Genomic DNA, 26,414 nt, shown 5'->3' with positions numbered 1-26,414 from the left:
TGGTTGGTAGTCTTGAATTTAGTAAACAAATGTCTGAACAGAGCTCTCCATCCATAGCAAGAGCCATTACTTTGGGTGGCAATGATTGCATCTTAATGGTTTTTTAAAATGCTGGCAAGGCTCCCCCACTTCAACTTAGTTCTTGTATGTGGACATTGTTGTGTTTGAGCTGACCTGGTAGCTCAGCAATCAGGGTAAGATGAAAGCACTCAAACCAGAAATTAAATGTAGCTGCTTAGGACTTGAGATTGTAAGGAGGCAAGGGAGGAAACTGTAGGTTGCATTTTGAAGTAGTGAGGGAACAATAAGGTGTAAGTTGTAAACACAAAGTGCTCTGCAGCCCTGGGTTGCAGGCAGCAATCAATACTGTTAGCACAGCCAGATTACTGAAATAGTGGCACTAAAGCTGCCACTTTAAGGAGGAGTACATTACTTAAGGCTGCAGAATATAAAACAGGCTCAGAAGGAGAGGGCTGCATTGAAAGGGAGGAGATGATTTCAAACAATTCAGCCATCTTCCCCAACTCACCATTTCACCCTTGGGCAGTGAGTTCTGTTCCAGCGAGGAGCCTGCTCCAAACCGGGCTCTGTGCTGAGCTCTGATGCTTAGCGAGTAGGAACTGGGCTCTCAAAACCAAACCCTTCTCCTCCACAGCACAGAGAGGGTTAAACTGCCTTCGTGTGGAGCACCCTGCAGCAATCAGCCACACCACTGCTGCCTCTCTTGGTGGCAATAGAGATGTTACTGACATCTGTGAGCCTATAGCTGTGGCCCCACTTGCAGCAGGGGCATGTGGCTGGCTGCTGTGTGTAACTCTTGCAGCTCTGCTGCATACTGTGAGAGAGGAGCTTTGGGCTGTGGGTTTGGCTCTGGTTTGCTAGGAAAACAGCCCATACCCAGTCGTGCTAGCTGGATATGTGTGTGGCTTCTTTCGTGCTCCTGCTCCATGAGTTTTTGAAGTGTGTTGGCTGATTTTAACCCAAGCGCAGCAAGCAAGTGGTGATTCTGAAACAATAATTGCATTCCTGAAATTTCATGGGAGCAGACGAGTGAATAGGCTGGGAATATGTTGCTGAGCCGGGAGAGCTGTCATGTAAATGTGCATTTTCTACATCAGAATTTACATAAGACCTTTAAAACACCTGATCTGTATGAAATGCTTCAGGGAAAGCCAACAGCCTTATAGACACTGACAGATGTGGATTCACTTGAAGAAACAAAGCTGCAAGGAACCAGGTTTCAGTGGTTTAGTGTCTGTTGGGTGAGTGGGGCACAAACTTCTTTTACACCATCGTTCTTCCTTTAAAATCCTCAGCTCCTGGAGCCTTGTGATTGAATGAGACTCACATGTTGGTTGAGAAAGCAGGGGGACTTTTTGCAAGGGCTTGTAGTGGCAGGATGGGAGGGAATGGATTGAAGCTGGAAGAGAGCAGATTTAGACTGGAGATTAGGAAGAAATTCTTGACAGTGAGGGTGGGGAGATACTGCAACAGGTTGCCCAGGGAGGTTGTGGATGCCTCCTTCCTGGAGGTGTTCAGGGCCAGGGTGGATGAGGCCCTGAGCAATCTGGGCTGGTGAGAAGTGATCCTGCCTGTGGCACAGGGTTGGAACTGGGTGATCTTTAAGGTTCCTTCCAACCCAAACCATTCTATGAATCTGTGAAAGTTACAAAACCAGCTGTAAGGCTTGTAGGCAGGATCTTGAAGGGGCTGAACGCAGGCAGTGGGACACTGCTGACCCTCTCCGAAGTCCTGCACAGTCACTTTCCCTGAAGATGTGCTGAACTTTTAGCAACCTTGCTACATCCTCTTCCTCCTTTGCAGCACAAGCACTCCAGGCTTGATACTGCCTTGTAGACAGCCAGCTCCAAATTTGAGGGCTGTTATCTTATCACAATGATTGCAGTATCACAGGAGGGCAGGTGTCCAAGTGACCTTGTGTGTGCCTCTTGCCATTCATTCTCCATGGTGCGTTCTGGCCGGGGCACTGCACACAAAGCTGCCTTTGAGGGCTGCTCTCATCAGTGTAACTTTCCACTCTGCTCCCAGGGTCTGGGCTGGAGGTTGGTTAGAAGAGAATGAGAACCAGGGGAGAGTGAGAGTGGGCTAAAAATGCTGAGGGATCAAAGAGGAAAAGTAGGTCGTGGCAGGGTATGTGGTGGGAGGAGGACTAGGGGAGCCCAAGCTGGAGGAAGATTTGTTTTCCTATTGGCTTTTCAAAGTTGTGCAATTTAAGAATTGGATTAACCTGATCTGACTTTGTTTTTCTGCCAGATTAGATATGTTGAGTTTCTTGGCATTGTGAATGGTACAGTACATTGTGTGCTGTAAATATGGGTGTGTCAGAGTAAAGCTGCAATGACACAACAGGCTCCCAGCAGAGTGTAGCCTGCCCACTGGACTCCTGCTCCCCAGCATCCCCTTCCCTCTGCCCCTCAGCACACAGCCTTGGCAGGGCACTCACAGCTTCCTTAGAACTTCTCTACCTTCCTGTGTTGTTTCCAGCACAGCATCAAGACATTTTGATACCTTTGGTGGCAGGGAACACTTACCTGTTTGGAAGGGCTTGTAGTGATAGGAGGAGGGGCAGTGGTTTGAAACTGGAGCAGGGCAGGGTTAGGTTGGACATCAGGAGGAAGCTCTGCACAGTGAGGGTAGAGAGAGACTGGAACAGGCTGCCCAGGGAGGTGGTTGAGGTCCCATCCCTGGATACATTCAGGATCAGACTTGATGTGTCCCTGGGCAGCCTGCTCTGGTTGGAGGTGTCCCTGCTGAATGCAGGGAGGTTGGACAAGATGCTCTTTGAGGCTCCCTTCCAACCCAGTGCCATCTGTGAATCTGAGGCCCATTGGCTCTGGCAGTGGCACATGCCACAAAGTGTCTTCTACAAAAATAAGCTGTAGGAAAAGACAATCCAGAGCTCTTCCTGCTTTCTCAGGATTAAGCTGGAGAAAGTTTACTGAGAAATGTTGCAATTTTTTATTTGTTCTTTCTCTGCCCTTTATTTATTTTTCTTTTAAACTGTCTGAGACATTGCCTTGAGCTTAGCTTTGGAAGAGTGCAAACCCAGATACAGATCTGCAGTAGCTGTGAGTGCTGAGCAGGCTATTGATGGCAGAGGAACATTTTCACAGCACTAGAGATTTGCTCAGTGGGAGTCTTTCTTGTGTTCCATACATCCCCAGAGAATTTAATTTGGTGTCTCTGTTTTATGTGATGGGCTAGGGCTCCATGGAGTAGCCCAATTCTCTTTGCTCACTGCAGAGTGAGGGTGGAGGGTGGAGAGACTGCAGCTGGGCACCCAAAGTGTGGAAGCAGAATCCTGGTGATCACTGTTCTGGAGAAGAGTAAAGAGTGGTCAGACCTGCAGACTGCTAGTTAAGCCTGCTCTGGCAGGGGGGTTGGACTAGATGATCTCCAGAGGTCCCTTTCAACCTCTACCATTCTGTGACTTCAGGGGGTGAAACTATGAACACCTTAAGATACTGTTGTTTAATTCTCACTCTTGATTTTCAGGGCCCACAGCTACCCAAGCAAGTTCATAGATTCATAAAGTATGGGTTGGAAGTGACCTTAAAGATCATCCACTTCCAACTCCTGGCCATGGGCCGGGACACCTCCCACCAGCCCAGGTTGCTCAAGGCCTCATCCAGCCTGGCCTTGAATACCTCCAGGGAGGGGACATCCACAACCTGAATACCTCCATCTCTCTCAGCCTGTCCCTATAGGGCAGGTTCTCCATCCCTCTGAGCATCTTTGTGGCCTCTTCTAGACCCACTCCAGCAGTTCCATGTCCTCCTTGTGCTGAGGGCACCAGAACTGGACTCAGTGCTCCAGGTGGGGTCTCAGCAGAGCAGAGTAAAGGGGCAGAATCATGTCTCTCAATCTGCTGGCCAAGGTGCTTTTGCTACAGCCCAGCTTAGCTTTCTGGACTGCCAGCGACCATTGCTGCCTCATGGTGAATTTTTCATCAGCTGACACCCCAAGTCCTTCTCCTTGAGACCTCCTTGAAGTTAGTCACAAGGCATTGCCCACAGCATGGCCTTTGTCCCCCACTGCCTAGGGGCCTGCCCTCTCCTTGGTGCAGGTACATTGACACATGAGGTATTAATTCCCCTGCCTGTAGTGAAGATTATTTCTCTTGGAAGAGAAGAGCATGAATAATGTTAGGAGGTGAGATACCAGGATTGTGTCACACTCCTGGCTGGCTGCTGCTGCAGTGCCTTACTCTTGCTCACACTGGCAAAAAACAACGAGGCTTGTTCATTCCAGGAGGGATTTTCTGAAGTGGTGGAAGTCTGGTGGTTGAGCAACACACACTGAGTAAAACGGAGCAGGAGGGTGACCTGAACACCTGCATCACTCATCTGTGTGCTTAGATGTGAGAGCTGGAAGAGGGTGCAGCACATACCAGGTTAGCCCTTCACATCTCCCTTTTGAGGGGGATAAACCACAAGCCTTCAGTTACAGATGTTGGGCAGCTGTTGTTTGGTTGTCTTCTGGAAATACCTTAGCTGTTGGTGTCTCAGCACTTTAAAAATCAGGGCATGGCTTCTCCAGCCTCTGAGAGCTGATGCTCATGCATCTGCAGTCATGTGGCTGCTCTCAGAAAGGTTGATCTTTCTGCTGGACTGCAGTGGACTCCTCACCAGGGTTTAAGAAACCCTTCTCCTAACTTTCTTACCTGCTTAGTTTTCTCAGTGTGACACAGTTGAAGGCCCTGTTGAAGGTCATGGTAGCCTCTCTCCAGAAGCTGTTGTGAACACGTGAACCAAAGCCATTAGCCAAGTAGAAGGAAGGAACTGGAGGTGTAACTCTCAGCTCGTGTGTGTCTCTGATTTCACCAGCTGCTGCATGTGCCTGGCTCTTCCATTTCTTTCTGTTAGCAAGCAAACAAATCTCACTTTGCTGCTGCACTCTCGTGGCTGGTGCATCGGAGTTGCTCTTATCAGCAGCAGGGATGTACTTCAGAGGTCCTGCATGTGGAGGCTTTTCTTTCTTCTGCCACATGCAACATGCTCTCGGGGCTCACGTGCGCCTCTGGGGCTGGCCAGGGATGCTGTTTGTTTGTCCCTTCCTAAGTCAGTTACTAAAAACGTTCTTATCACTGCTATCAAGATGTAAAACCTCATCAGCGAGGCATCTTCTAATCCCATTAAACCCTGCACGTTTTTGGGATTGAATCCTTTGGCCAAATTCTGTCTCACTCCATGGAGGCCTCTCCCTCCATTGAGGCCTTGAGCAGCCTGGGCTGGTGGGAGGTGTCCCTGCCCATGGCAGGGAGTTGGAACTGGATGATCTTTAAGGTCCCTTCCAACACAACTCATTCTGTGAATGTGTATGTGTGCAGTGGTGCTACATGGTGGCTGTTGAGGTGTCAGCAGACTCCAAAACACTGGGGCTGTGCCACCCCATCACCCTCATGCCCTTCCTCTAGTGGGCCACGTCTTGAATGGTCTGAGTACCTCTGATTTTCCTGAGTATGGGAGTTGGAGTCAGCCAGCATTCTCCATTTTTCAGCTGTGGATGGGAAGTTCTCATTTTGTGATTTGGTGATGGGAAGTTCTCATTTTGATTGGAAAAGCCCTCCAAGATCAAGTCCAACCATCAACCCAACACCACCATGGCCATTAAACCATGTCCTTAAATGCCAAGGTTTCTTGATCCAGTGAAGCATTTACAGTGCCTTCTCCAAACCAAGTCCTCTGAGGGTCTGCATCCCTGAAGGAGCTGATGGTGTGCCCCTCAGAATCCAGGAGAAGGCCCAGTGCTCAGCACCGGTACCAGTTCACACCTGGCTAAACCACAGCACTGGCACCACCACTGTTTAAGCAAACCCCTTCCCTAAGTATTTTTGCTGCCCTTGGCTTATTGTTTCCCCTTGCTCAGGTTTTCCCAAAGCTGCTGGTGTGCACAGTGTGAGGCTCCCATTCAAGCACCAGAAGGAGCTCAGCCTGGCCTGCCGGGCTCCTCCGTCACGTGGCGGCAAATGTGTTCGCTCTGTTCTGCCAGACTGGGGCGAGCTGAGCAAAATACAGTCGAGCTCTGGGCTGCTGGCCAAGCTTTTATTTCACTTTGGAGCTTACAGCCACATATTTGCTGTTTGGCAGGACATCCACTGGGGTATATTTGGATAGTAATCTAGCATTGTTTTGCTGCCTTTTTTTTCTTTTTTGAACTTCTCTTTTGTTTGTGTGAGGTTTTTTTGAGTGCACACAGACAGTGTGCTCCCCACACTTACCCTGGCCAGGCCATCCCAGGTTTCTCAGCATGCACCATTATGTGTGTGCTCTCAGAACTCATAGCCATGACCTTTGATAAACATAAGTCAAAGCAATTAACTTTCTTTTATTGAAAACTTGTGGATGTCCTGCCCTTTGCCACTGATGTGCTGATAACAGAGCTGTGTTGTTACTCTTTCCAAGATCAAAAGCTTCACCAGGGTTTGATTGAAGTCCAATTATGGAAGGAAGTAGCTGTGCTGGGGCTCTGAAAATAGCAAGAATTGTTAAAATAATAGAGCATGTCCTTGTGTGTCTTTATAATATTTAAAACTTCTTTGAGGGGGAAGGGGGTGGCTTTCCTCTGGTTCTCAAATGAAAATATTAGCAAGTGTCTTGGGAAAACAGGAGTGTGCTGTTAGAGGAAAAAGCATTCCTCTCTGGATTTCTTACTTCAGTTCTGTTCTCCACCCCAGGCTTGCCTTCCTCTGAAGCTGTTTGCAGGCAGCCTGACTCATGCAGGAAAATAAAGCTGGATTTGATTTTTAACTGTATGGGAGGCTTTGGGTTTGGGGGGATAAACTTTATGATGCAAGCTTGTTTCTTCCTCTGTGAAACAAAAATGAGCTGTTCAAAATCCAGCCTGCTTTGGAAAATTGGCTCTGAGTTTGAACCCCCACCAGCTCTGAGGGCACCCTCCTGTGAAAAGGGAATTCAAAGAGACAGAGGGCTTGGGCAGGGGGTACAAGACATGACTGCAGGCAGGAGTGTTTGAGGAGCAGTTCATGTTACTTGATGAGGGACATCTCACAACCAGGGGAGCTGGAGTTTGATTGGCTTGTTTTACATGGACAGTGCTGAGCCTGCAAGTTGGGTTTTAGGGTGACGTTACCAGACACTTCAAACTGTGTTTGAGCAGATCAGTACTGGTGAAAGCTGGACTACTGCCCCCCAGATCTGAGCATTCTTCTTTAGGATAGAAATTTAGTTTCCTTCTCAGCCCTGCATCCTTAGGGAGAAGAGAACCTCGGAGAGAGTCCCCTGTGGTGAGACTCTTGGCTGGCATCAGCATCAGGGAGGGAGAGCTCGGTTCTTGGTTTTAAAAAACTTGGCTTTTTTTAAAATGTCCATTAGCAGTTGCAGTGTTAATTGAAACCTCAGGGTGAATAAATAGAAATGAAGATGAGTAATGAATAACTTGATGAAGCCCTGGGCAACCTGGTCTAGTTGGGGGTGTCCCTGCTGACTGTGGGGAGGTCAGACTAGATCACCTTTGGAGGTCTTCTGGCCCTTCTGGCCCTTCTGGCCTGGACCATTCTATGATTCTGTGATGGTTTTGCCCTGGTTGCTGTAGGAGCTGCTTTGGGGATGGTACAGTTGTGACTGGTTTGAACTCAGAGCAGGATTTTCCCAGGGTAAAATCTCACGTGCTTGCACACAGCTGATACAGGACAAGATAATCCCCATGTGAAAACCAGCCCCTCTCTACTTTCCTTTTAGCCAGATGGACTCAAAGTCACTAATTACTCGAGTCAAATCTTTGCATTATAGATAAATGCTATCAAGTAATAAGCCCAGAGGATTGTGCAGATCCAGTGAAGCCCTTTGATTTGTCACATGAGCCTTCAGGACTAGAATTTTCCTAACCCCTTACATTACTAGGACAGGATCTGTTACTTCTTCATTTGAACCTTGCTGTTACCTTGCAGAGGGAATTATTTAGTCTTTCTTCAGCCACTTAAACGTTTCTTTAAACCACTTCTCTATTCTGGCCACAAGAAGGTTTTCTGTATCTAACATCTATAAAATATTCTGCCTAGAACACTTCACTGCTCTTACTGGGTTTGGATGGATTTTTGGTACACAGACTGCTTCATTGCCTCCTGGAAATGCTAGGTATTCCAAAGCCTTGCTGAGGGGTACCCTGGGGGTCAGCTCAGAGATGTTTATACAGTCAGCAGCTTTAGCTGCTCTCAGAAACAGCCTTGCCTGATCTCTAGGAGCTGCTGAAACTCATCAAGCAGGTTTCTGCTAAGCAATTATCCAGTTAAGCAGAAAGAGGCAAGGTGTTTCTCCTGCATGTCTTTGATTTGCTGACTTTAACCCATTCTCTCCCAATCTTCAGCAATTGTGGATGTTCATGACTCTGAGATAGCAGCAGGAAGAGGATTGGAGAGGACCTTTGATCCTGCAAGTGCTGATCTGTGTTTTAGTGGTGTCCCTCAAGTGGGCAACACGTAGGTTCCAGTATAAATCTAGAGCCCTCTGCTTCCTAACTGAGTCCCACCCAGCATCCCTCACCTGGCTTTTTGGCTTGCATTTGAACAAAATCTTTAACAACAACAACAAAATCCCCCCTGCAACCAAGCCCCTCCTCGCTCCAAACCCAGCACTGAATGTTTCATTGCTGCCAGAACAAATTTGTTGATACCCAAACACTCCTACTGTGTCTTGGTTGGAAGACTTGAATTGCTTGCATAACAAGTGCTGCACATAACCTAAAAAAGCTCTTTCTATCAGGGCTCTGGGTTCCACTACATCTTATAAGGAGAAAGAAATGCTCAGACCATACCAGAGAGCTGTGCTGGCCACACCTGACTGTATTCTCCAGGGATTGTTAAGACAGGACATGTGCATGAATGGTTCAATGGCTCTCCATGTGTCTGTGTGGAATTCAGAGAGCTTGTCAAGTGGCAGGGCAGTTGTCATACAAATCATTTTGCATGGAATCACTGGGGTTAGTAAATGAGTCAATGGGATGAGGTGAAAAGATTTTCTCATTTCTAGTACAGAACAAGAGGATTAAGTGACTTTCCTGACTGCTAAAACCATAACTTGGTGCTTTCCTTTTTTCCTTTCTGCCCAAGGAATTGGTTTCATGAGCAGCAACATCTCCTTGGGTTCTTTGATGTGTAAGGAGGCTCCTGTAGCCTTCTTCAGGCAGGGAGTTAAGAGCTCCTTTCATTTACACTGTTAGCAAAATGTGTGGGTACCTCTCTGCCAGCGACTTCTGAAGCTGTCAGGAGGAGGCTAGGCAGAGGTGCACAGAACTCATTTCTCCAGGAAATTGAGCTGAAGAACAGCTGTCAAGTAGTGGGGCACTGAAATGAAGCTTGCAGAGTAACTGGAAGGCTGTTTGGTGTCTTCACTGTGTGCACAGCCTTTAGCCAGGCATACAGGAACAGTTCTTGCCCACAGGTTAGATCCATGCAGGCAGATTTCCATCTGCCCAGGAGCTGTCACTGCAGGAGTGAGGTGTAATTTGGTGACTGCATTGATTGTTCCAGCAGTGCCTGGAAATGCTTGGGAAGGAGCAGATGGAAATGCTCAGCAGCTGTGGCAGTGGCAGAGCTTGATCTGGTGGATGCTGAGTAGTCTGTGCAGTAACCCTTGAGTGCAGAGAGGGCTCTCCTGTCCTCTCTGAGTAGCCTGGGGGTGTAACTGAATATTTACTGTGCTGCATTGGGGGGTTATTTTTTGAAAGGAAGCTCTGTGAGTGCAGGAGGTGGAATGCATGTTAATAACAAGGATTTAATAAAGCCTTTCCATCACCAGCATTTGAGTTTTGCTCAGGCATCAAGCCTTCAAAGACTCAATCCAGGCAGCAAAATGGAGGCAAAGGAGGCAGGGCCAAATTCACAGGTTACTAAGCAAGGGAGCTGCAAGGCTGGGTGGCCACCTCATCCCTGGCAGCCAGGACAAGCCTTCTGAACCAGGTAAAGATAGGTTGAGACTTCTGCTTCAGTGAGTGCTTCTCCCAGGCTGCAGGGTAGGTGTGAGCAGAGGGTGGGCAGCAGCATCTTGCTGGGTGTGAGCTGTGTGGAATGTGTGTGCACACAGATGGCCTGGGCATGAGGAAGCAAGAGAAGAGGGGAGTTACTTCTGGTGAAGTGCACCAGAACACAGGCTTAGCTTCTGTAGGTAGAAGCATCTTTATCATGAGACCAGCCCTGGAGCACCATAAACCTGGTCAGTGCTGTTTGCTTTATTCCTTCTGCATTGGTAACAAGAGAACAAATAAAAAACTTCTGTGAGCTTTCCTGCATTAAAAAAAAAAAAAAAAAGTCTTTTCTGTGGCACCGCTCTATTTTGTGTGGTTTTTTTATATCCAACACACAGAATGCTTTGGAATGGAAGAAGAAAAGCTGCACAATATGACTTTAAGATAAAATAAGATGATCTCTGTGACAGAGACAGCAGAAATGATGTGATGTGACAGTTGCTGTAGCAACACCACCTACTTCATGAAAATCAGAGTTAACAGGAGTGTAAAAGGTAAAGCCCACATAGTTTTCCCAGCCTGTGAGTTGCTGCTGCCCTCAGCTTGCAGTGCTTGCCAGCTCTTCAGTGCTCTCCTTCCACCAGGGCACAGCCAGGCATTTTTCTGCAGGGCCAGCTCCTGCAGACCTGGTGCTGGGGGCTCAGCGTGGCAGTTCTGCAGGAGCCCTGATGGCTGCACCATCGTTGTCTGCGGGTGACCTGCTGAATAAGAGGGAAATGAAGGCTTGTTTCTTGCCCTGCCCTTCCCCCAGCCTTGGATAACAACGTCCTGTCTCACAGGTATCCTGTGGGGTGCCCAGGTTTGTAAGAAGGGAGCCAAGCAGTCAGTTTGGTTTGCTACCTGGGGTCAGCATGGGGAGGTTTCAGGTAAATTGTTAAGTGTTGTAGAGACTGAGGCTGGCAGAGCTAAGTCCATTGGCACTTCCCCCCTCCTAAACACCCTCACAACAGTGGTGTTCAGAGCAGAGATGTGTTGCCTCTGGAGGCAGCAGAACATGTTGGCTTTCATCAGGATGGTGCTCAGCTGGTTGTCTGCCTGCTGGCTCTGTGCCTGGGTGGGCAGAGGCTTCTACAGCATAGTCTGCATTCAGAGGGGAGAAAGGTCTCTGTTAAACCTTCTAGTCCCAGGACGGTTTGAAAGTTCTTTGGGATGCCTCCATTGGCAGCTGATGTTGAAATGTGCAGCTCTGGATACTGATACTGTAAATGAGGCTGCTCCTGGCTTGCATTTCATGACAGTTCCCAGGGCACGAGGTCCTCTGTGTGCATTTTTAACCTGCGGACACCCAAAGTGAGGGGAAAGAGCTTGAAAGAAGTGGCAGTGGAGTTAATCACAGAATGGCTCAAGCTGTAAGGGACCTCAGAGCTCATCTGCTCCAACCTCCCCACCATGGGCAGAGACACCTCTCAGATAGACTCAGCTGCTCAAGGTCTCATCCAGCCTGGCCTTCAACACCTTCAGGGAGGAGGCAGCCACACCCTCCTTGGGCAACCTGTTCCAGAGTCTCACCACCCTCCTACTGTAAGAACTTCTTCCTCAGCTCCAGTCTAACCCTGCTCTCCCTCAGCTTCAAACCATTCCCCATTGTCCTGTCTCTAGACATCCCCTGAAATATCTCTCTGCAGCCTTCCTGCAGGATCCCTTCAGGTACTGGAAGGCAGCTCTAAGGTCCCCCTGGAGACTTCTCCAGGCTGCACAATCCCAGCTCCCTCAGCCTGTCCTCATAGCAGAGGTGCTCCAGGCCTTGGATCATCTTTGTGGCCTCCTCTGGACTCACACCAACAGCTCTGTGTCCTTCTGATGCTGCAGACACCAGAGCTGGAGGCAGTACTTGAGGTGGGGGTCTCACAAGAGCTGTGGTTCCCTTCCTCTTCTGACCTGTTTGTCAGAATCCCTGAGCTTGATGCATTTGTGTCCTTCAGAAATGAAGATAAATGCATCACCAGAGCAGGAGACACAAACATACACCTCGTGCTTGCTCTGTGTGTGCTCACTGGGAACACAACTGGTGGTGGAAAAGCAAACCATACCTCTGCACTTACTGGGCTGCAAAAATCAAGCAGAGGTTTCCCCATTTTGCTGGTTTGGGGTTTTTGCTAGTTTGGGGTTTTTGCAGGTTTGGGGTTTTTACTGTTCTGGCTGGTTTGCTCTTCTGGGGTTTTGCTAATTTAAGGTTTTGCTGGTTTGGGGGTTTGCTCTTCTGGATTTGTTTATCCCTAAAACTTGTGTGTAAAAGCAAATGAGATCTGTAGTTTGCTACTGGATTGTAGCAAACTGAGCAGAAGTTTCCTCGTTTTGCTGGTTTGGGGTGTTTCTTTCTTTCCAAAACATGTTGGAGGGTCCTAATTTAAGGCAGAGAGGGGAAAAAAACCTGTCCTCAGTCTTACTTAGAAGGTTATGGGAACAATGTGTCCCCATTCTGGCATCTCCACTTCTTCAGCTGTGGTTGTGTTGTACAAACCTCTCCCTCTGAAGCAGCAAGGTAGTTTTGTCACATAAGAGTGTCTTTTGGTTTTGTGAACAAAGAGTGTCAAAAAGTATAAAGGCAGAAAGCCTAAAGCTGCTGCAGCAGCTGGTTCAGCTGTGTGTGTCCAGAGCAGATTTGCAGGTTGCTGTAACCCTGCCCAGTGACCCCTTTTTTTCCTGAGGGATCTCCGTGAGCAGCTGCTAGCATCTGCTTCCTGCCTCCCAGCCTGGCAGCCAGGGGACAGGGACCTGCTTCACGTGGCTGCTTCATGCCTGCTGAAATCTCCCTTGGCCGTGTTTTGATAACACACCCAGGCAAGGAGGGTCTGGGTAGCAGAACTGGGTAACAGGTAGGTGGGTCATGGGTGGCACGATGCTGTCAGGATGACACAGGGGCTGTCTGCAGGACCTGTTCCCTGCCTGCTGTCCTGCATGCCCAGCAGCCAGCCGGCCGGGGCAAGGGGACAGCAGCTCAGTCTGGAGTCTTGCAGAGCACACTGGCAGTGCCATGAGCTCATCTTGAGGACAAGTGTTGTCCTTTTGGAGCTGTTTTGAGTGGTGTTCCAGGTGAGGACATGGCAATGGGTGCTGTATGAGCTGTTACCTAAAGCAGAGGCTCTATCTAAGATCTGCTCCTTGAGATTGGGTTATTAAAGCTGGGTATGTAGTTGTCCAAGGGAGGAAAAATGGGTCATTTTTTTCTCCTTCAGAAGAGATTAACGATTCTGGTGCTTCTCTGGAACCTTCCCTTTAAGAAAAGAAGGAATTGTACTTTCTGAGGAGCCTTGCTGTATGTGAACTGTGAATTAGCACAAATACACAGAGATCATACAATTGTTTGGGTTGCAAAAGCCCTCTTGAGCCCAGCCATCAACCCAACACCACCATGGCCATTATGCATGTCCCCAAGTGCCATGATGTGCCAAAGGATGTCAGGAAGCTCCAATGCACCAGAGAATATCAGCATCCTGAAGAGTGCTTCTAAGCCAAGTATGAACTAGAGCTAAACATCTGTCTGAGCACCTGAGCCCTGCAACCTCTCATCAGGCCCTGGCCTCACTGAATGCCATCCTGACCCATCTTGTTAAGGAGAGCAGCACCCTCCCACACAATCAGAAAAGCATTTCAGAGGGATTTCTTGCTTTTCCAGAGTCTGAAAATCCTGTGCAGTGTCCTTGGAGCAGGATCAAACCTTCTGCTGCTGTAGCGCTTCGGCAAGGGAAACGCAGAGAACAGGAACAGCTGCTTCCAGGTATCTTGCAGGGCTTGGTTTGGGAGGGAATCAAAGATCGATTTCCTTTCAGAGCTGGGCCCTTGCTGAGCTAAGTGCTGCCTTCACACAGGCTGAAGAGGGGTGAGGCTTTCAGAGTAGGGACCTTGGGGAAGATCTAGCCTGAAGTCCAGTAGACATAATGGAAAAATGTTACCTGCTGGTGCTTCTTATTTGTTTATTTATGGCTTTTGGAGGGCAGAATGTTACTGGCACAGCAGGCATAGAATATTCCTTGCACACTGTGCTAACTACATGCAGGAGTTGCAAAGTCAAGCCCTCAGAAGTCTGCAGATGCTTGACTGAAAGCCACATGTGCAGCTTCAGATAGCCAGCCCCCCTCCCCTGACTACTTGCAGGCTTTCATTAGGTCCCACCTTTTTTTTTTCTCTTTTCCCTCTTTGAATGCAGAGCTCAGAGCAGCTCTGGGTTGAATCAGGGCAGCACCAGGAAGGAAGTGATTGTCTGTAGGATCTTGGATCTTGACCTCATTTGCTGCAGATGTGAGAGGATGCAGGGAAGGCAGGAGGAGAAGGGGAAATCTGGCAGGAAGGACAGAAGGATTTTGTCTGGAGAGCCTGGATTTTGCTATGGAGCTTCAGCACAACTTTGACCAAGTCATTCGATGACATGAGCTTCTCACACTGTGTGTCTGCATCCCTTTTGTCAAGAGCCCACTGACACCTTGGGTGGCCCTCACTCCTGCACCAGCAGCTGGTGAGAGCTGCTCTGAGACACAGAGTGCCTCTAACAGTGGCTAACCTGAGAGACTGGCTGCCTGCTCCTCATTTCCGTGTGAAGCAGGCAGGTGCTGTAGCTGTCAGTGCTGGAGGGAACTCCTGAAAAGTCTTCAGCTGTGTCTCTGCAGGAGGCTCTGGATTAATTTGTGACAAACAATGTATGGGGCCACTTGAGGAGATCCAAATGGGTGATGCACATGACTGCTGAGTGAGCAAATGTTCTGGGAAAAGTAGTGATAGGAACTAAAGGTTGTTGAAACTATGGCTGGGCTTCTCCAGCTGTTGCATTTCATGTTAAATGGAAAAGGCAACCTGGATATTCCCCTGCAACCCCCCTATAACAGGCACCTTGGAAATGAGTTGGAATGGACCTGTCAGCACCCTACACAGTCCAGCTGCCTGGGCTGAGGAGGGGATGCTTGCTCTAAGGAGCTGGAGAGGGACAGGGCACTTTGCCAGTGCTGATAGAAGAAGATCTGTGGCAGTGGGGAACCTGGAGCCATGTTTGTGCCATCAGCACAGGGCTCTCCTGAGTGTTCATCCCAGCTTTTGCTCAAGCAGCTTCTTCCAAGCTCTCCCTCTCTACTCTTTGGTTGCCAGCCTCCCTCATCCTCACCCTCCTCACCTTCTTGCCCCTTTCTTAGCTCTGAGTCCTAATCGGTTACTGAAATTCACAGAATCTCAGAATGCCAGGTTGGAAGGGAGCCCAGAGATCACCTGGCCCAACCTTTCTCGGTGATAGTGGAGTTGCAGTGAGCTGGCCCAGCACCCTGGCAAGCTGAGTATGAAAACTGCCCACTGCAGGGGAGATGAAAACTGCCCACTGCTTCCCCTGGGAGATTATTCCAGTGTCTGACTGTGCTCATGATGGCAAACTGCCCCATTCTCACCCAGCCTGAGCATGCAGGCAGTAGATGTTAAGAAGGCAAAGGAGCTTCCCTCCCTCCCAGAGCCCAGGCCACTAGCACAGGGAAGTGCAAAGCTTGCCAGACATTTTTAACAGGTTCAAAACAAAGTATTTTTGCTGGACCTTTTTCGGGAAACCTTAGAACCATTTTGGCAGCAACACCATTGATTGGAGCACACAAATCCAAACAGAAGGGTTGAAATCTGGCAAAGGGCTGAGGAACTGGAGACTGCATCCTCTAATGGGAAGTGTCAGACAATCTTAATAAGACTCCCAGTCCTGCCTGTAATAATAGTGGAGAGGCCCAGAGCGGGAGGCACACAATGCTGAGAGGGGAAGTGACAGCTCTGTTGTAATTAAATGCACAGGGTTTGTAAACAATGCTGAAGGCTTTCAAAAGTACACCTCCTAAAAACACTGCAGTGTGCCAGGCTGTTGGGGGTCTTTACGAGCAGGAACTATGTTGTGGTTGCACTGGATTAAAACCCTTCTTTCCTCAGGAAGTGTTTGCAGTCACCCCGTGTTCAGCAGAATCGAGTTGGTGTAAGAAAACAGAGGAATGGCTGTGCCAGGTTGGAGCATTGGGCAAAACAATCTCCTCTTGCCTCAGGAGAAGATCAAGCTCCTCTACTAGCTGCTTGCATCAGTACAGCCAGGGGTGAAGTGTCTTCTTCACCCCCAAGGCAGAGAGAGGGGTTGGGTTTGTCCTGCCCTGTGAGGGCTGGAGGGTCACACAGTGTGGGGTGTCATTCCCTTGAGTGCAGGTACAGATTATGGTCTTATGGTCCATGGACTCATTCTGGAAGACATTCAGATACTCATAGGAGGAAAATTAGATGATGTTTATAACATTGTAGCTGAGGAATTACAGTCTGGTGAGATGCTGTCCTTACATCATAGAATCCTAGAATGGCTCAGGTTGGAAGGCATCTCAGGGGTGATCTACTCCAACCTCCCTGCCCTGGGTTGGGACATCTCTCAACTAGACTCAGCTGCTCAAGGCCTCATCCAGCCTGGCCTTCAACACCCCCAGGGAGGAGACAGCCACAGCCTCCCTGGGCAGCCTGTGCCAGAGTCTCACCACCCTCATCCTGAAGAACTTCTTCTCCAGCTGCAGTCTAACCCTGCTCTGCCTCAGCTTCAAACCATTCCCCCTTGGCCTGTCTCCAGACACCCTCATGAAAAGTCCCTCTGCAGCCTTCCTGGAGGATGCCTTCAGGCAGCTCTAAGGTCCCCCTGGAATCTTCTCTTCTCCAGGCTGTGCAACCCCAGCTCCCTCAGCCTGTCCTCACAGCAGAGCTGCTCTAGCCCTTAAATCATCTTTGTGGCCTCTTCTGGAGTCAGTTCTAGGATGCTCCTCTTACTCCTCTTGAATTCCTGCCTGTGGGGATTTCTGCTGGTCTCAGTTCCTGCCCACTGCCTTGTGTTCTGCACTGAGGGAACTTTTGGTGGAGGTGGAAAGGATCAATGCAGACATGGATGACAGATCAGTCTGGGCCAGGCTGTGAGTTAGAGGAACAGAACTATCCCAAAGAGCTGGCCAGCACCCAGGTGGGTAGAGATTTGGAAACTGCATAGGCAGAGCAGTAGGGTGAGGAGCATCTGGCAGTGTAACTGCCCTGTGGTCTGGCTAACAGACCCAGAGTGCTTTCAGCTGACAGAAGGAAAAACTGTGAGCAAACACTGCTTTATCTCTGGGCTGCTAATAACTTGAACGAGAAACTCCTTTTTGCTTTCTTTCCAAGATGCGTGTAGAAAATAGGGGAAAATATTTTGATTAGAACATTTCCACTCCCTTCTCTTGTCTTTTCCCTCCTCGCTGTTCTCCAGCCAGCTGCTGAGCTGCTCAAGTGTGGAAGGGCTGAGTGAAAGGAGGGAGAGTTTCTGAAAATCAGGCACATTTCTGTGGAGCTGAGTGATTCAACACTGAGCTCCACGTAATTCAGCGGGGATCTCTTGCAGTACAAGCAAGAAGTCTGTGCAGCTGAAGAGGTTCTTTCCATCTGAAGTCTTCTGGGCACAGCTGGGGTGTTCCCGAGGAGGAAGTTAAGGGTCAGGTTATGGTGCTTTTGCTCCCCACGATATCAGCTCAGCATTTTGGGTTTCTAGGTGCATGAAAACACTGTTGTGCTCTTGAATTGTGAATTTTAATCACTGCAAGCAATTAAAAGCTGCTGGGTTGGTTGTTTTCTCTCACCAGCCGTTTGGTGACCTAGATGACACAAGTGGATGGCCTGAGTCCATCTCTCTCTTTGAACAAGGAACTGCACTGAAATATTGCCATTACGTTGGACTTCCTTGCTGGCAGTCTCTGCTGGGAGGAGGACGAGGACTGGAAGGGTTAGAACAGCCACATTTCTTTCAAGTCCTTGCTGGAAAATGTTTTGCTCTTGCTAATATCTGCCAGAGCAACACCAGGAGCATTAGCCAAGGCAAGATGCTGGGGCAGCTGTGCCTGATGGGGTTGTCACAGCCTGCAGCTTCCTTTGCCAGGAGGCACCAGGAGCTGCCTGTCCTGGCACACTCAGTGTGGCTTGAGTGGAGTTCCACAAGCAGGGAGGCCTCCAGACAAAGGCCAGTGTTGACATAATTGTGGTCTCTCCAGGCCATGCTTGAGACACATCCCCAGGGTGGTATGAGGGGAAGTTTCCATTAACCATTGTTCCCAGCTTGCATCCACCACCACCGTGGAGCTGTGCAGCTGGGTTTCCAAAAGAGCTCAATGCTCAAGAGCTCTCATTTCAGCAGCTTAAACAGAGGGGCCAAGTTCTTTCCAGAACACTTGGCAATCCTCGGCCCCCATTGAGAACAAAGCTAAGCATATGAAACAGTGCAGCCTTGGCCTCTGTTGTGCCTGCAGGCTGTTGGAATAACACAGGGACTGGCAACAAAGGCAGCTGGCTCCCGAGCCCCAGCAGCCAGGGGCTTTACCTCTGCTGGTGCTGGAGGCTTCCTCCTTGGCCGATTCCTTGTGCATCACAGCCTCCGACCAGCTCTTTCTCTGGCTGTTTTGACAGCTGTGGAGCTTGCTGGTGTGAGGATTAGTGGGCTGCTGGGCACATGACGTTCAGCTTGCTGTTCTTATTTGACCTACCTCTGATTGCGAGGAATTTAGTGCATAAAAATAACACCCTGCACAGATTTGGCAGGAGGCTGCACAGCTCAAGTGCTGGGCACCCACGGGGAGAGGGGCTGGGAGAGCCCTGTAACGTGAGGCCGCTTACTGTAGCCCTGCAGCAATGGCAGTGCCAAGGCTAGCACAGCCCCTGCCATCCTCTTGGCTTACCATGAGCCCCAGCACCACATAGACGTGATGGCCACTAGCCAGTGAGCTAATGAGGACAGGTTCCTGGCTCGTGTCGTGGGCAGAACTTGATGGAGTGAATCAAATGAGACCAAGAGCCAGGAGTTGGACAAGGAAGTACAAGTTTTTCTGCCTGGGGTTTTAGACACCCTCATTAACTGTGGTGTTCTCAGTGGAGCTCCTGATCATTTGCTGGAGCATGACAGAACAGAGAGCCAAGCTGCAGGCGCTGATAGAGGTGTGCACATAGGAGTATCTCCCAGGGCTTCAGGCTCCTGGCTGCTGATGTTCAGTTGTGCACATGAGTTTAGGCTTTACTTTGGTGAACAGCATTCTCCTTGAGTGAGCTTTGCTTTGGTACTGGGACATCTTAACGTTTGCTGAAGGAGGGGAGAACTTTGTAGACCAGGGGAAGTGAAAGAGATTCTTTCCAGTGAGGGTGGGGAGATACTGCAACAGGTTGCCCAGGGAGGTTGTGGATGCCCTCTCCCTGGAGGTGTTCAAGGCCAGGTTGGACGAGGCCTTGAGTAACCTGGGCTGGTGGGAGATGTCCCTGCCCATGGCAGGGGTTGGAAATGGATGATCTTGAAGGTCCTTTGCAACCCAACCCACTCTGTGAATCCATGAAATGTGTGACAGAGGGAACAAGGCAGGATCTTGATCGCTCTGGGTTCCTCTCCTAGATCACCTTGGAGATGCACTGCTCTTTATTTTGCTGTTGCTTTGGCAAGCTGCAATGCCTCAATATTTCCCCTGTTTAAAAGAAGCATTTTTGCTCTTTCTTTTTCAGAGATGTTGTAGAATTTCTTGAGGCCAGTGGTTGGGAAGCTCTTGGCATTGTGTAATGTGGCACATTCCTGATCAGTGATAAACTGATACCCTCTATCCAGAGTTTCAGCAGTCGCTACTTACAGGCTCTTTTGTGGCAATTAGAAAGCTGGGGCAGGTTTCAGAATCAGTTTTGACTTCCAGAACCACTCCTCATCCTCACTGTAGCCATGTCCTGAGCTAATGTCTGCCTTTTTATCTGTATTACAGAATTGGTGAGATCTATCTGTGCGTTAAAAACCTATCTGGCTGCTCTGCTACAAGCACACTCACATCAGAGGAAGCTTTCCTGCGTTTAATCCTTTAAATAAGCCTGTTTCTGCCAGCCCATGGAGCCGAAATGAGATTAGCCACCCATTTAAAGCAGGGCTCCGAGCTCGCCTCGGCGCGCTGAGACGGGGCTGGCTTCAGAGTCGCTCCTGGCCTGGCTGTGCCCCCAGCAGCGTCCGACACCCCCCGGGTAACGGCAGCTGGCTCCGGGCCGAGCAGAACCTCCCCGCTCGCTCCTGGGCGCTGCTTCGGCTGGAGGTGGCGGGGCGGGGGCAGGCGGAACGTGGGGCCGTGCCGCACGCCGTGGCGGCTGGAGGCGGCGGCCAGGGGCGCCCTCGGGCGGGCAAAGAGCGGCCAGCCGCAGCCTGCCCGTGCCGCTGCCTGCTCCTGCTGCTGCAGCCTGCCCCTGCTGCTGCAGCCTGCCCCTGCTGCTGCTGCCTGCCGCTGCTGCTGCTGCTGCCTGCCGCTGCTGCCGCTGCAGCCTCCTGTGCCGCTGCAGCCTCCTGTGCCGCTGCAGCCTCCTGTGCCGCTGCAGCCTCCTGTGCCGCTGCAGCCTCCTGTGCCGCTGCCCTAGCGGTGCTGCCGCCTCTGTCAATGCTTTCATGGTGCCCTAACGGTGCCTGCTGCCTCAGCCCCTGTGGCCAGCACCGAGCAGACCGCAGTTACTGACTTATTATTAAGGAGGCCCTTCAGGAAACGTCCAATTTCCATCACCGAGGCTTTTGGCAGCGCCGTGCCGGGCCCGGAGGCAGGGGAGCATGCGCTCTGCTGCTGATGCAGCACAGGCTGTGCAGGATCCTTCCCTCTCGCTCCCTCTCTTATAGGTGTATACATTCTGTACTAACTTCGATCCTCCACTTCTCCCAGGGCCTTCCTAGCGCTTTCTGGAAGCTGATTTTTATCAGCAGTGGTTTAAAATAGGAGTTCCAAAAGCCAGTCCCTCTGTTACCCAGCCTGGCTTTGTGCAGTGCAATTCCCCTGTGCACCTTCTCTGCAGCCTCAATATTGTTGCAGTGATCTTCTAGATTAAAATAAGACCTACATTGTTAGCACTGGCCTTGGAGTTAGCAATGGCATCTCATGTTTACCCTTTTACACCCCAAATATTGCAGATGAGGGCACAAATAAGGAAATATTATGCAGTTACAGGATGTTTTGGTAAGTTCTTATGAAAGCCACTGTGTCTCTAATGTCAAAGTGAATTAGCTGATAGCCAAAACTATAAAAGAGTATCTGCTTCAATCAGCCCTCCCTCTGAAGTCTGTGAGGCTTGGACTTCTGAGGCATGTGAAAAACTTCTGAAAGTTCTGCCCCCAGGGATAGTCCCTATTAGGCAGCTGACTTTAGGATCCTATATTTGGAACCTTTGGTTGAGATTTTAAATTGGACTTTTAGTGGGAATGGTGCCCAGCTCTGTGCTGTCACGTCTTGGAAGGTCTTACCTACAGTTAAAACCAGGGGGGTGCCGTTCTTGCCTGGGGAGAGGCTCCTCTCTCTGAGGTTTTTTTGTACCATAAAAGAGCAATGTGACATAAGTCAGCCTTCTTTGTTTGCTGCAGAGCACCTTTAGGTAGCTTTTCACATTGCTTCTTTCAGATTTGTAGGTTCATGGCTTGGCTTGGAAAAGACCTTGAAGATTGTCCAGTTCCAAGGCCCTGCCATGGGCAGGGACGGACACCTCCCACCAGCCCAGGCTGCTCAAGGCCTCATCCAGCCTGGCCTTGAACACCTCCAGGCTTGAAGCCTCCACAGCCTCCCTCGGCAACCTGTTCCAGTGTCTCCACACCCTTCACTGTCTTCTGGAGTATCACTGGCAGGATTTATGGACAGCAGCAGTTGCTTGGCAGAGTGCTTCAGCACAGCTTGAAAGTGCAGGTTGCTGAGACATTGTCCTCTGGCAAGTACTGCACATTAACTGTAAACTCAGTGTGCTCTCAGAGGGACAGGAGAAGAACTCTGTGTATGAGACAGCTGGGGAGGTGGACAAAGCTGAGTGAAATGACACCACCTGGGGGTTGTTTCTGAGGGTGTGATCCTAATGAAGGGGCATGGGTTGGAGCATTGCGACTTCTTCCTGCAGCCTAGTGCAGGAAGGACTGGGGGGGCGTCTTATGTGGCCATCCAAGCTGAGCAACCAGAACTGGCAACCAGCTCTGAAAATAGCAGCATGAGCATGTCTGGATCTGGATGTGCATCCTACAGAATTTAGCAACCCCAGGTTTACAGTGAAAGCTTCAAGGATTATTGCTTCCAAAGTCTTTAGGGGTCTTGTAAAATCATCCTCAGTGATCTGATGTACGTGCTTCCTTCTAAGAGAGCCAAATTTGTCCTTTGTTCCTGTAGGTCAGATCTTGCCAGCAAACCGAAACACACCAAGTCCCATTGATCCTGAGACTATCCAAGTTCCTGTTGGCTACGAACCTGACCCTGCAGATCTTGCTCTTTCCAGCATTCCCGGCCAGGAGATGTTCGACCCTCGCAAGCGCAAGTTCTCTGAAGAAGAGCTGAAGCCGCAGCCCATGATTAAGAAGGCTCGGAAAGTCTTCATCCCAGATGACCTGAAGGTAAGTTGGAGCTGGTGACCAGGTTCTTCCTGCAGGCTCTGTGGCAGTTCACTCTCTGAGATACAGTTTGAGCACAAATCTGCTTTCTTAGGTGAGCTAAATCTGCCAGCCCAGTCGGGGCTGTGTCGTGGAGCAAAGCTGTGCAGGGTTCTGAATGAGGCTGTGAGGGGAGGATGTCTTTTATTAGTTACACAACAGTTGAAATTCATGAGATCAATATTCATTTCCTCTGCATGCCAGAGACTTCCTGTGTGACCTTGGACAGCCTTACTTTGTCCCATATTCCCCACTTATGAAACAGTCTGCTTGTGTTTCCTTTTCCTCCATCCTTTGTCTCACCAGCAAGGGCTGAATTCCCCAAGGAAGGCTCCATCTCTTCTAGGGCCCATGGAGGTCCCTGACATTGACATCATGAAGTAGGTTGAGTCTTTTTTGGAAGCTGCTTTAGCTCTGTGGCCAATAATGAATGGGAACTCTCCTAGGTGAAAGAATCTCAACTAGTTATAGGAAAACAGAACAAAATTAATCTGCCAAGAACTGATTTAATACAATATTTAAAAATCTAATTAATGCAATACTTAGAGCAGCCTTGTCCATGCCTCTCACTGCTGCTGAGATGCAGGGAGTGAAGAGCATGAAGAGAGGAGAACAAATTGATCAACTGATGGAGCTTATCACACAACTGTGAAAACGGCCATGATTTGCAAAATTCTGTTCCCACTTTGTTGTTTCCAAGAGGATCTTTTTTATCAGATGAAGTCAGGACCCAATCTCATTCTTCTGCTGCTGCTGCCCAAGACACAGACTGCAGCCCTGGTTGTGCAATTTAGAGGCTGTGCTGCCCTCTACTTCCAGCAGACTGCCAGCATTAGGGAAAGAAGCTGCTGCTGTCCTCTGATTCCATCCCTGAGGACATTAAAGTGCACCTTAAAAGCACAGAGATCACAATTCCAGCAGTGTTTAGGTGGTGTGTTGCTGTCACTTGGGCTGCAGAACCCTCAGCATGGGGTTAGAAGGTTTCTCTGTCCTGTGCCATCACTTACCAGGGCAGATTTTACTGATGGCATGGCAGGGAGGCCACCCTGAGGAGAGGTGTTTGATACCATGATCCAGTAGTGTGCCAAGAAGGGGTTGTGGAGTCTCCTTCTCTGGAGAGATTCCAAACCCACCTGGACATTGGGATCCTGGGCAAGCTGCTGTGGGTGCCCTGCTTTAGCAGGGGGTTGGACTGGATGATCTCAGAGGTCCCTTCCAGCCCCCACCATTGTGGGATTCTGTGATACAGCAGTGGCTGTGTGGGTGTCAGGAGGCAGGAGTGTGCTCCTTAGTGCCATTGATGATATTTCCCAGGTGTCTTTACTCATCAAAGCAAACCTTGCTGAGGATGCTGCTGGACTGCTCCATGCCAGAGGTGGACAATGCCAGTGTTCTGCATGTAGTAGTGGGACACAAAAGTTTTTAGCCTAAGAGTAGAGAAGTTCAGGGCCTTGTGTCTCCCTGAGATAATCCCATCAGGTGCCCTTGACTCATTGCAGAGTGCTTGACCCAAGTGCTGCTTCTGCCCTGGCATGTGGAGCTGGGTGCTGGGGGAGGGTAAGCAGATTAGAGCAGTCAATCGTCTCTGGGTTGCATGTGATTGTGAAATGCCAGCCTTACCTCTTCCAGGCCTGGATTAAGGGATTTGCCATAGCAATTTGTTAAAATAAAGAGGGATGAAGCCTAGGTGGCACACTAATAAATTGCTTAAAGCTGATTTTTATGGAGGGGAATGAGATGGGAAATTATAAACAAGATTTGGGTCACAGCTTTTTGCTGCAGGCTTGTTTGTAAGAGGATTTCTGGGGGTCCTGTCTGTGTACAGGTGAAGAGCAGTATAGAGACACACTGGCTCCAGACCAGCATTGCTGCATGCCTCCTTAAGATAAACTGTTCTAAAGTGGCTCTGGAGCACTTGTAGCAGTTGTTTTGCTCTTGCTTTGCTTTGTGCAAGCAGCAGGAGAAGGTACAGAGCAGCAGCAGGAGGCCTGGTGTGGTTCATAGATTCATAGAATGGGTTGGGTTGGAAGGGACTTTAAAGCCCATCCAGTTCCAACCCCTGCCATGGGCAGGGACATCTCCCACCAGCCCAGGTTACTCAAGGCCTCGTTCAACCTGGCCTTGAACACCTCTAGGGAGGGACATCCACAACCTCCCTGGGCAACCTGTGCCAGTGTCTTCTCACCCTCACTGCCAAGAATTTCTTCCTCATCACCAGTTTCAATCTTCCCTCTTCCAACATCAATCCATTCCCTCTCATCATATCACTACAAGTAACAAAGTCCCTCCTCAAGCTCCGATCCATTCCCTCTCACCCTAGCACTATGAGGCCTCATCCAAAGCCCCTTCCTAGCTTTCTGGTGGGCCTCTTCTACCCCTTCCTGGCTGGTGCGCAGGTGCAGGTGGGGGTCAGTGGCTGGGGGTCGGTAGCTGGGGTCGGTGGCTGGGGTCGGTGGCTGGGGGTCAGTAGCTGGGGTCGGTGGCTGGGGCTCAGTAGCTGGGGTCAGTGTCTGGGGGTCGGTGGCTGGGGTCGGTGGCTGGGGGTGAGTAGCTGGGGTCAATGTCTGGGGGTCGGTGGCTGGGGTCGGTGGCTGGGGCTCAGTAGCTGGGGTCAATGTCTGGGGGTCGGTGGCTGGGGCTCAGTAGCTGGGGTCAGTGTCTGGGGGTCGGTGTCTGGGGTCGGTGGCTGGGGGTCAGTAGCTGGGGTCAGTGTCTGGGGGTCGGTGGCTGGGGTCGGTGGCTGGGGGTCGGTAGCTGGGGTCAATGTCTGGGGGTCGGTGGCTGGGGTTGGTCACTGGGGGTCGGTGGCTGGGGCTCAGTAGCTGGGGTCAGTGTCTGGGGGTGAGTAGCTGGGGTCAGTGTCTGGGGGTCGGTGGCTGGGGCTCAGTAGCTGGGGTCAGTGTCTGGGGGTCAGTGTCTGGGGATCGGTGGCTGGGGTCAGTGGCTGGGGTCAATGTCTGGGGGTCAGTGGCTGGGGTTGGTGGCTGGAGCTCAGTAGCTGGGGTCAGTGTCTGGGGGTCGGTGGCTGGGGTCAGTGTCTGGGGTTGGTGGCTGGGGTCAGTGTCTGGGGGTCGGTGGCTGGGGTCAGTGTCTGGGGTTGGTGGCTGGGGTCAGTGGCTGGGGGTTGGTGGCTGGGGTTGGTGACTGGGGTCAGTGGCTGGGGTCGGTGGCTGGGGTTGGTGGCTGGGGTCGGTGTCTGGGGGTCGGTGTCTGGGGGTCGGTGGCTGGGGTCGGTGGCTGGGGTCAGTGTCTGGGGTCAGTGTCTGGGGGTTGGTGGCTGGGGGTCGGTGGCTGGGGTCGGTGGCTGGGGTCAGTGGCTGGGGGTCGGTGGCTGGGGTCGGTGGCTGGGGTCGGTGTCTGGGGGTCGGTGTCTGGGGTCGGTGTCTGGGGTTGGTGTCTGGGGGTTGGTGGCTGGGGTCGGTGGCTGGGGTCAGTGTCTGGGATTGGTGGCTGGGGTCAGTGGCTGGGGTCGGTGGCTGGGGTCGGTGGCAGCCCCGTGCCCAGCAGCTGTGGTCGGTGTCCCGGCAGGACGACAAGTACTGGGCGCGGCGCAGAAAGAACAACATGGCAGCCAAGCGGTCGCGCGACGCGCGGCGCCTGAAGGAGAACCAGATCGCCATCCGCGCCTCCTTCCTGGAGAAGGAGAACTCGGCCCTGCGCCAGGAGGTGGCCGACCTGCGCAAGGAGCTGGGCAAGTGCAAGAACGTCCTGGCCAAGTACGAGGCACGCCACGGCCCCCTGTGAGCGGCGGTGGCGGCAGGAGGCCGGGGCTGGGGCTGGGCGGGGGGTGCCGGGGCGGGGGGGTTGGTTCTCTTGCGGTTCCGTTCGGTTATGGTTGTTTTATTCTTTTCTCTTGGTGTTTGGGTCGCGTTCCGTGGCGGGTTGGCACTGGCTGGCTGGACAATGTGTTTCCTGTCTGAGAGCACCACGCCCAGACCAACCCTTCTGCCTTCAGCACTTTACTGAGAAGCAGAAACAAAAACGACTTTACCCTGAGGGGTTGTTCGGGGGGGTGTGTGTGTGACAC

The 26,414-nt window shown here is 50.8% G+C and overlaps 1 protein-coding gene across 1 annotated transcript in view; it reads left to right on the top strand.

The window, feature by feature from the left end:
- The window catches only part of HLF (HLF transcription factor, PAR bZIP family member), a 35,787-nt gene extending 9,656 nt beyond the window's left edge, over nucleotides 1-26,131 (top strand). The window contains exons 3-4 of the mRNA XM_054393859.1: nucleotides 22,131-22,351; nucleotides 25,916-26,131. Coding sequence (XP_054249834.1) covers nucleotides 22,131-22,351; nucleotides 25,916-26,131 — 437 coding nt within the window. The remainder of the gene's footprint in view (nucleotides 1-22,130; nucleotides 22,352-25,915) is intronic.
- Nucleotides 26,132-26,414: the final 283 nt, after the last annotated feature.

Source organism: Indicator indicator, chromosome 29 (assembly GCF_027791375.1).
Source record: "Indicator indicator isolate 239-I01 chromosome 29, UM_Iind_1.1, whole genome shotgun sequence".
Lineage (NCBI taxonomy): Eukaryota > Metazoa > Chordata > Aves > Piciformes > Indicatoridae > Indicator > Indicator indicator.
The sequence above is the reverse complement of the archived record's forward strand: the minus strand, read 5'-3'. Positions and strand labels throughout refer to the sequence as shown.